This window comes from Mizuhopecten yessoensis, unplaced genomic scaffold, assembly GCF_002113885.1.
Source record: "Mizuhopecten yessoensis strain PY_sf001 unplaced genomic scaffold, ASM211388v2 scaffold716331, whole genome shotgun sequence".
Classification (NCBI taxonomy): domain Eukaryota; kingdom Metazoa; phylum Mollusca; class Bivalvia; order Pectinida; family Pectinidae; genus Mizuhopecten; species Mizuhopecten yessoensis.
This window is the reverse complement of record NW_018480063.1, coordinates 174,750-186,059: the sequence shown is the minus strand read 5'-3', so window position 1 is coordinate 186,059 and position 11,310 is coordinate 174,750. Positions and strand designations below refer to the sequence as shown.

Genomic DNA, 11,310 nt, shown 5'->3' with positions numbered 1-11,310 from the left:
CAAGGAGCAATGTCGATCCTGTATTTCAAAAAAATGTATAAGATATCTTATATAGCATATGAGATATCTTATATACTATATAAGATATCTTATATCGTATATAAGATATCTCATTTAATTTTCTATATAAGATATCTTATATAATATATAAGATATCTTATATAATATATAAGATATCTCATATAGATATATAAGATATCTTAAATAATTTAAGTCTCGTTACTAAATAAGATATCTTATATAGGAACGAGATTTTAACAAAATGTCGAAAATGAAGTCTCCCCGTCCGAAATATCTCGAGGATCTAACTACGTAGGGACAGTAGGCTTGTTGTAACAACAAGTGTTCCTGTCGCCGCCATTATGTTTGAGCCCACTTCAAGAGTGCGCAAAATGGCAGCCTCTGCTTTGGCCGCTATAAGAGAGACAAGGCGAGCTAGGCCTAGGGAAAATACATCAGATTCCATCTATGAAAGGACAGTGGAGCTGTTCTCGTCGTCACGTTTGAGTGAGTGTGTTCCGAATGATTCTCGAGGGAGAAATTAGTTTCTGGTTTTTAATGCCACGAAATCTCACTCTATATCAGATATCTTATATAGCAACGAGATTTCAATTATATAAGATATCTTATATAATATATGAGATATCTTATATATAGAAAAATAAATGAGATATCTTATATGCGATATAAGATATATATATCTCATTTAATTTCTATATGAAATATCTCATATAGTATATAAGATATCTTATATATTATATAAGATATCTCATATAGTATGTGAAACATATCCAATGAATGTTTCACTCATTCATGGATTTCATGTCAACAGATGGGTTCTATGGCAAGCCAACTTAACATTTATTCAAGGAGCAATGTCGATCCTGTATTTCATCGAATTATATAAGATATCTTATATAATTATATAAGATATCTCATATACAATAAAGATATCTTATATCTATATGAGATATCTTATATAGCATATGCGATATAAGATATAAGATATCTTATATGCGGTATAAGTTATCTTATATACGATATAAGATATCTCATATATATATAAGATATCTTATATCGTATATAAGATATCTTATACCGCATATAAGATATCTTATATCGCATATAAGATATCTTATATCGTATATAAGATATCTTATATGCTATATCGCATATAAGATATCTTATATCGTATATAAGATATCTTATATGCTATATAAGATATCTCATATATATATAAGATATCTCATATAGATATAAGATAATTCGATGAAATACAGGATCGACATTGCTCCTTGAATAAATGTTAAGTTGGCTTGCCATAGAACCCTTCTGTTGACATGAAATCCATGAATGAGTGAAACATTAATTGGATATGCTTCAGGATGTGCGGAAAGGTTGATATTTGAACATATATGCATTAATTTATTGACATTATTAAATAATTTATTTAATTAAAATGATAATATTGTGCATTCTATAATGATGAAGTAGCATTTCGATTTTTATTTATACAATTTGTGAACAAACACTGATTTCGTTTGGTGATATTTGATAGAATGAAGTTTTGGCAGATTATGACAGGTATGTTTTACTGTAACATGAAACGTTCTAGTTTACAATATTTCACTGTATTACACTTAACATTTTATTGATGCAAACGTTTGTGATCTGCTTTGGCATACAAACCCGAGTTAAGTTGAACTGTATTGATATTCGTTGTCCCAAAGCAACACGAAAACGGAAAATTTTATTATAAGCAGAAATGTATTAAGTATATAATTTTATCTACTTACACTTTGGCGCATTAACATAAACCTTACATATTTATTCTTTTTGAATATAAGACCAGGAACGTTGAACATTGTTCACCAAATGAATTGTATGATGCTATCTTGTCTCGCCCACTTTAACTTTCTTCAGATTTTTTTAATGGACTCTATGTTGACCACTTATGCAACCAACCAAAATGATTGTATTTTTAAAGGATGTGGTAGTTGAAGACCAAGAGAGGTAACTGTTACGAAAATCTGTTTTGTTGAAGGATCAATTTCTCAATCGTCCATGTTCTAACCGTTACCACAACTTGTTGGGTTACACTTCGTATATTAAATTCATAAATGTTTTCCCGGCTGATATTTAATTAAGGGTTCCCGATGAGTTTCGGTTATATTTCAACACTTGAAAGATATAAAAAAAAAGTTCTGGATATTTTTCGTGCATCATTCTTCATTAATGCCACCAATGGAATAAAATTATAAAGACTAGTGCCAAAAATGTACAAAAAACAGTTCTAGACATAGACCGAACCCATTTTACCTAACTGTTGCTAGATAAGACAGTTATCTATCTCTGCGCCGACTCTATGTTTAAGTACAACTATATCCAAGGGCAAGGCAAACTATGTAAATTATAGATATAGTTTCAACTTTGTAAATTACCTACTTATATGAAACTGTTTGGTTGTGTATGCTATTTCATGAATAGCTATTATCATTATTATATTTAAGTTCACCTTCGTACAAATACATCTTGAAACCCAAGAAAATCCATTAACGTTTTCCAGGATTGGGAACGAGACTCGTCAGTTTGATTGAACACAAACAGTAAATAAAAACTTATTTTGCGAGCTTTCAAAACGTCTGTTTCCTTGGTCTAGTAAAGAGTGCAAGTTTTCTATTACTGTTTGTGTTCAAAACAATTTTTATTAAGGTTTTTTAAGTAGCTCAATATTTTTTATACACTGGTCTTTGAAATAAATTAATTCCAGATGCTACATACGTTTTGTTACGTAGTGCAGATAATATTTTCCCTTGTACTTTTCCGCCATTTAGATGTCATACCCTGTTTCTTGTATGATCCGAATACTGTTCTACATGGTGTCATCGTTATGTCTAAAGGTACCTTATACATGTACCACTATCGAAAGTCAACGATATTGTAATATGTCATATGTCTAATAAGTGCTTGTTGAAACATGTATTGGCTAGGTGGTGGGTGCCGACATGCAATTTGTAAGACCTTGTTTAGACGAGCACTTTGAGTATAATTCCAAAATAACAGGAAATCCTGTTCTTTACTTATATATTTTATGAATATATGCTCCTGGAGGGAGATTCACTCTGGGAGTTTAGTTTAAGAATGGTTAAGGTTCAAAAGCACATAGAAATAAAACATTTGGTTCACAACGTGAAAATTCAAATCGATGTCATGTATGGAAATGTAAATAAGGAAGTATGTGTGTTGTCTCCCTTTTTACTTCAGATGTCTAAATGGTCATTGTAATATAGTTATGCTCTCTTGAAAAGTATACAATAGTTAACAATTAACTACATTGTGATTTACTTGTTACACATGCGCTATTAAACATCATTGTTTAATGTTTTGTGTAAAAACCTTTCTATTGAATTTAAAAACCATACACCTATGTATTGCGCCATGCCATATCCATGTACATTGTACATATACCCACAAAAGATAAAATGTATTTATGGAAGTAAAACTATATTTAAATTGATGTGGTATATGATAATGTGTACTATTTATAAATATACTATGCATTGACACAAATTAAGCTAATAATCACTTCCCATTGCCAAAAAATGGTTAGAACCGATTACGACAATTGAGAATTCCCATTAACAGATACAGGTGCCACTACAACTCTCTAAGACTGCTTAAATTGTAAACATTGTACAGAGTTCCATGGACGGTTTCAGACCCGATACATTCGTGTGTGTTATATGCCGTGCACTAGTCTGTCTGACGCCGTTACGACAATGGCGCGCCACACAGTGCTGTAGGTGTGTATTGATCTCTAAGTAATGGTGGTTCCATTGCATGCTAGTCGGTTGGCGCCAAAACAAATCGACCCAGGTCTACTCATCATGGCGTTGGATCTTCATGTGGGGCTAATCAGGATATCTTCGTTCATGTAGTGGAGGTACAGTAAGATTCATCTTCACTTACTTTAGCTCCTTCATTTGTGACTAGGTACTTCCTGGTATCATAGACATTTGGTAGCAGAGGTTATGTTTCAGAAATATATGATGATATATATACACACACGAAGATATAGAGACATAGTAGTATATGTCAGACATTTATTTGAACGAATATGCACTTTATTTTTACAATACTACCCGAGAGATAGTTTACTATTCAAAAGGGCATTTCAAATTAAGATCATGATGACCATGCAATGTATGAATTATGAAAATGAGCAGTGCTATTTTAAGGGACGAGTCATTACTCAGAAGCCTTGACTGTTAACGTGCTGCTATCAACAGCTATATTGTAGTTTTTTGTGTATAGATACACGTTATATAGGTGTGTAGTTGTATTGCACCAGGTATGTATGTATGAGTTCTATACAGAAGAGTTATATACGTATACTAGTTCAGAGATCCTCAATCGATATCTACGATTTAAAGCTCTGCGTTAACTTACTCCATCTTTGTATTGTTCTGTGATATTATGCAATCTCATTTTTACGGTCAATGGCACGTTCGTTTAAATCATAAATGTTTTGACTTCATAGGTTGCTGAAACATTAATCTTGATTATGCCTTTACAATAAATTTATCTTACCAATGTAGTTATCTGTTAGAATGTATCAGGGTTACCAAAATACAAAGATAGGAGATATTATGGTATGTTACGGAAAGCGTACAGGCATTACCCATTAAAAACCCTTTTTGAAAGACATTGCCGTATTAACCTATGACATCAGGTTTAAGATTTTGAAATATTGCTTACTAAGTGAAACTCGTCAACTGTGTTAAGGTACACATATAAAATGTAATACCTATTTGAAAAGAGAAGTAAGGAAGCACCTGTAATTGTTATTTGAAATCGATGAAGAAATTCAAACAAAGTAAACGTTTTACCGCTCCATCCGGTCGCTTATAATGACTAATAGAAAAGCGAAAGAATGATAGCACATGAAAAAGCATGAAAATAGTTCCACGATGAAGAAAAATCAGACGAAGTAAAAAGCTAACTGCACCATTTAATAATTTCATCCATATGGGACCAATCAGTTGTACTTAATATAAAAGGAATGAAAATCCAAAATTAAAGTGATGATCCCTTATAAGGTTACTTAACATTTTTTTAGTAACAAGAGAAAATTATTCTTAAACTTGCATTATCTTGTAAACTGTACCGAAATACAATTATTGATGTTTGTGTCATATACTTGCTTCTCTTTTAATAACCAATCACTAAGGATAGGCATTATGGTTTCTAATCATGATAACTGATTTACCTTATTTAAATTGTAAGTAGATGGATAAATCTTTATATCAGTTAAGATTAATTTGTTCGTCCATATCGGATGCCTTCAAATAGATTCATTTCAATATCTTTAATATTTTCAGTGATTATATTTGACGGCTTAGATGTTCAATTCAATCAGTGTAAACATACATTAATGTACATAAAGACATATTGGTAAATGACGTTAATACATGTATCAAAAACGAATTCCTTTAATTTACCTCAAAATAACGAACAATATATTAAACCACACCACACAAACAAAATCCCTTTCCTGTTTCCCATTGAAACATCCAATTTTCAATCAAAATTTCCGTAGATTTACATCTACGTCAATGTTTTGTATTGCAGTAATTCAAATGATGATCCTTGTTAATCTTCCTGCGGTCAAAGCATGGTATGATAATAATGTTATCTCTACTAATAAGCTACATTCAAAATTACAATTTGAAACAAAAGTGAATTTGTCTCAAAATGAATATTCGATTCCGAGATAAGTGAACCAATGTCAGAAGCGCAACATCTCTATTTCGCAGTATAGGATAGGCACATGAGACCGACTCAACCATTGTATATATAATAGTGTTTTAAGATTAGCTCTAAAAAGCATCTGTGATAACTCCCTATACACATGCTAGCCCGGGACATCCTTGTGGCATACATCATGAAGATAATTCCTGTACCTAGTTACCAAGCTACCTCTCAGCCAATATACCTAATAAACAAAACATAACATTGTCAGAACACACATGTCTGCCAACAAGTGAACATCGCTCAGCGCGATACACGTATTGAAACGCTGAACCAAATTGACAAAATATAAGTTCTTAAGAGAAAGAAATATGATCTTCTTACCTATCATTACTATCTATTGGACAATACCCATTACCATGCTGACAAGAACGTCTTATATCAATCATAGTGGCCCATTGCTACACTATCGGGCCTCATACAGCAGGCATGGAGTCTATTCCTCAGTGCCTAAAAAATAGTTTATAATAATTTTAAGTATATTACTAAAGGTTTGAAATAAGACAATACAGGTTGCAAAACACTATGTAGGTTACAATTTGGCACAATGAATTGGTAACCCTTAAAAGTTCATGTGAACTGGATGGTGTGATGTGATATAATTCTAAATATTAACTACTATCTGACGGGCTTTTCAAAACATCCGCATAACATCAGCACAGATTTAGTGTTTATAAGCTGGACTGTAGTTTGTAGATTATTTCTGTGTACAATATGAGGCTCTATAAGTCTGTATCGCCCACCTGTTATTCATGCTGTTGGCACGCACATCTTATATCGGTGACCTTCAAAGTGGGACAAGGTCAAATCATGTAAACAAACTAGAAAAAAAGCAAGCAAGTAGACTAAAACTTCAGACTTAACATAATTACTGTGCACCTAAAAGACTTTTGTTAAAAAATTGGTTACTTATTTAATTAATGTAAGAATGCCAATGTTATATATATTTGAACACAATTGATAACATGTTATTAAAACGGGCTTCAAGATTGATATTCTTATCTAGAACTTATGGATCTATAGAAGAGAAAGACGTCGTTTTCAGATTTTTACTCATTTAATCATGTGCTCTGTGACACTGAAAGTTGATCAAGGTCTTTCCCTTTATCAAAGTTGACAGCCCAATATTTGTCTTCATCCCAGAAAACTAGCAGTCAAATATCAGTAATAGAAATATAAAATGATATTAAACGAATCCATTTGAATTTATACAGATTTAACTTTTCTCGTTAACTAAGTCACTGAAGCATAAATTTAATGTCGGTCGAACTTAGTACCGTTACATGTAATCAGCAGTGTTATCCTAGGTGCATCATTGATGCAAGTATTGTCGATGTATCTAGTTACCTAGATATAGATGGAACAACTCAATTTGGTCATATTATCTTCTTGAAATGTATGCCAAATTTGAACAACCCTAGTAACATTATTGATGCATGTATGATACGAACATTTCTTTAATTAACCGAGATATAGACAAAGCAATACTCCGTCCCTCTATCCATGTCCTTGACCAACCAAACAGACAGCCTTGACCTCTTGTTTGGCGCAATGAATTGGTTATAATGAAGAAAACAAATATTCGCATAAAAGAGAATCTTTTAATCTAAAACATATTTTGCCCGGTGACCTCGAGAGCATGTCTACGTCATTGATTTGTACAAAGTTGATAATCCTATCAACCTTTGTCTCTTGGTTCTAAGAAAAAGTCGTTTAAAAATATTTTAACACATTTTACCTCTGTAACCAGTGACACTTGCTCAAGTCAGTCAATTGATCAAACCTTAAAGTTCTAAATCCAGCATGCTACAGGCTCCATGGCATGTCCCTTTGCAGCTTGGTATTCAGAACAGTTTAAATATTTTTACAAATTTGACCTCTATTACTAAGGAAGCAGATAAAGTTCAAACATTTAACAACAAAAGTGCTCCTGTTCCGAGTTGTTGTAGTCTATAAGTTAGGTTGCTTCTGAACTAATTGCTAGACGGTCAAACCCTTTAATAAATTACGATATAGAATTTGAGAAAAAAAACCCAGTTTATCAAATTTGTTGTTTCGAGATAATGTTCATATACCGATATTTTATCGTGATAACGACATATCGAGATCAGGAATTGTGGTTGAAGGAGAGATGATTTCTACTGAAAATAGCATTTATTTATAGAAATGACTAATTTGAAAATATAAATACAATTCGTAAAATACAAGGTTTTATTTCTAACAAAAGAAAAAAAAGAATTTCGGGAGCGCCAATTCATAAATGGTTTAACTGGAAAAATTCACGAAATGAGTACGTTTACAGTTTCTTACAGTGCCGTAAGTGAATTAAAGAGTTCTCTTGTCATGTTGATCACAGTCACTTTTCAATGTAAATTTGTATGTAATACGATATGATGTGAAGATTTTAACTGTTGTTGGATATTGTTTTTTCTTCAAATACTTTGTGTTGTAAATATTGATGGTTATTTTTACAGAACATTTTGGGTCATATGGCGGATTCCCGAATGGATAACAAAATATTAAAACACGTAATCAAGGAATGCTTCATTGACTTGGCAGACAATATTACCCCAAAATATATCTGCCCACATTTGTACAGGAACAATGCGCTGGACGAAAATGATTATATAGAGATACTTGATCCAAAAGACGGGAAACAGCGCAGTATTGAGCAGTTTCTTCTGATAACATTGCCAAAGAAGTGCACATTTGAAATTTTTCGGGATGCTATTTCTCATTCGTATGGCTTTTTATTAAAATCTTTGGACAAAAGCCGACAGGAATACGATACACAAATTGTAAGCATAGTGTCTGGGAGCAGAACCAGTCCCGAGAAGCCAGTGGTGATAGACATAAACACCGAGGCTCGACTGATAGCCGTCAAACAATACTACGACATCAAACGTACACACTGGAACGGAAACATTGTCAAATTTGATGTGTTTATTTCCGACACAAGGGATAGTTACACGTCTCTTATAGACACTATCGGAAGGTGGCAAAAATTACATTCCAAGGAATTATTGGATGGGCTCAACGACAGTCTAACGAAATTTGCCGATCTGTATTTCAAATCAATGATCTTAAAATGGAGATATGAAATAGGGAACACAAATCCCACAGTAACTCGAATGCAAGAATTGCGGTCATGCTTAAACGATATAATTTCTAAAACATCTGTACCTGTACTGTATAGCATGTCAGTGGTTGCTCAATATGCGTTAGCGATGCGCTCCGTCGGTGATCTAGACGAAGCTTTAAGGTGTGTTTATGCTGCCAAACAGATAGGTATATGCATACAAAATTGCCGAGAGAAAGTGAGTATTCTTTCCACCGAATCAAATACAGAGTGGGAAAGAAGTACACGCAAAGGTTTACTAGATACTGCTGAAAAGGAGCGACTCATTGGTTTGGTCAAAGCAGCAAGACTTGCAAACCGGGAATTAAAATGTACAGATTTAACAACGGAGAACGACGATGAAACCAGAGCAATACAAGATTTCGACAATGCTACAATTGTTGTGGAGGCTTTAATCAGAGTTGGAATTGATGACAAAGGAAGAAATCTTTCGGATGTAAAGGTTACCGAAACAGACTTGAAGGAGGCAAAACGCTGTTTTGACCACATCGAGCAAACAAATAACTGGAACATACTGGCGAAAAGATGGAAGATAATCTATTACCTAGCAAAGGCAAAAGTGTCTCATATTCAGGATGGCGATAGGGAAACAGAAAGGTTTGTCAAACTTGCACGTGAACATGCTGCCAAAGTGTCACATTTAGCAGAAATTAAAGGAAACGCCGATACTTTTCAATTATGATACTATTCGTTGAGGATACATTATTCCCAAATTATACTTCAATGGTCCTATTATAATTCCAGGGAAGATGGATGTATCACAAGGATGCTGGAGAACCTGGAACTACCAACACTCTAGGTCAGGCGAGCACAACAGAGGGTCACATTTATGTATAAGGTGGTTGAGGGGTTGATACCAACTGTACCTCCAGCTGATCATCTAACAAAAACCAGACCAAAAAGGAACATCAAAACCAGAAACTTCTCGGACTATATATCCGTAAATTTGGTAGAAACATCAGTGATAAATAACTGTGATCAATACAAGAACTCATTTGTTGTACGTACAGTCATAGAGTAGAACCATCTGGAAGAGGACTTAGTATGTGCCCTTACTTTGGAGGCCTTTAGAGTGCTATAACGCACCAAAATTCTAACTGAACTGCTCTCTCTCTCTCTTCCATTGTATAAAAACCGGAACCGGGAACTACAACGTAAAGATACAGATACGTTCTGGGTTGAGTAGAATCAAGCTCTATTTACTGATGATACCTAGGAATCTGTGAAGATCACCTGAAAAATACCTATCTGTATTTTACAAAAATACATGTATTTTACAAAAATACATGTATTTTTTAGAGAATATTATCAGAAGTTGATCTCTTCGGATTTCAAGACATGCAAAAATTGTATATAGTCATTTTTTATTATCATAAGAGATTTCGTTTTTCTTAAAAAAGAAGATTCATGTTATTTTTTATATTATTTCATGTTATTTTTAAAATCATATTTTTGGTAATACATTTCCATTTTTAAGTCTGAAATAACTTTGTGCTGTTAAAGTGGATTTTTTTGCGGTGGGGAAATGATCGTGTTTTATTTTAACATTTAAGTCAAACATACCGATCTCGGTACTTGTCCACTACAATAAAACTTCATTATCGTGTCGTTATTTATCCAGCATTGTAAAATAGTTTCGGCATTATAGTAATCTAGGGGTACATAAAAAAGAATTTAAAGAAAAATGACAAAGGGACCTTGACATAAATTATGGACATAAGATGACAAATTAAACTTTTATGATTTTATTGGTTTTTTTTTACTGTACATGCTTACCGAATGTATCAATTTTAACACTTTAACCTTGTTAAGAAAATGGTCGGATCACAAAAATAGACTTTCAGTCTATTTACTAGTATTTATTTGCAGTTTTTCATAGCACTAAATGAAGAACAAAAAAGTATAGAAGATATGCCCTGGACAAACATTTTCAAAAATAAGGGTCAAAGGTCAAGTCATAGTTACCTAATTTTTGCACTCCGTCTTCCAAAGATGTCCTTGTACATCAAATCTGGTTACTCCAGGTGAAAAAGTATAGAAGATATGCCCCGGACAAACATTTTCATAAATAAGGACCAAGGTCAAATCATAGTTACCAAATTCTTGCACTATGAACTCCATCTTCCCAAGATGTCCTTGTACACCAAATCTGGTTACTCCAGTTAAGGTCAAAGGTCAAAGCATATAAGTCACAGTGAGATCATAGTGACCTGCTTCTTGCACTATGAACTCCGACATACCAAGATATCCTTGTACACCAAATATGGTTACTCCAGGTAAAATAGTATAGAATCTGTGCTCCGGTCAAACTTCTCGGGATAAAACTATCCAAAACAATTGTTTTCTCCTTCTCGAGTTTT

The 11,310-nt window shown here is 33.2% G+C and overlaps 1 protein-coding gene across 2 annotated transcripts; it reads left to right on the top strand.

The window, feature by feature from the left end:
• Nucleotides 1–246: 246 nt before the first annotated feature.
• LOC110443213 lies at nt 247–10,201 on the top strand. Of its 2 annotated transcripts, none has more exons than XM_021487271.1 (2): nt 247–507; nt 8,286–10,201. In XM_021487271.1, the coding sequence occupies exon 2, from the start codon at nt 8,301–8,303 to the stop codon at nt 9,630–9,632; it is 1,332 nt and encodes a 443-aa protein (XP_021342946.1). In that variant the 5' UTR covers nt 247–507; nt 8,286–8,300; the 3' UTR covers nt 9,633–10,201. The 2 variants fall into 2 exon arrangements, with proteins under 2 accessions (XP_021342946.1, XP_021342945.1); XM_021487270.1 differs by lacking the exon at nt 247–507 and adding an exon at nt 3,770–3,943.
• The last annotated feature ends 1,109 nt before the right edge of the window (nt 10,202–11,310 follow it).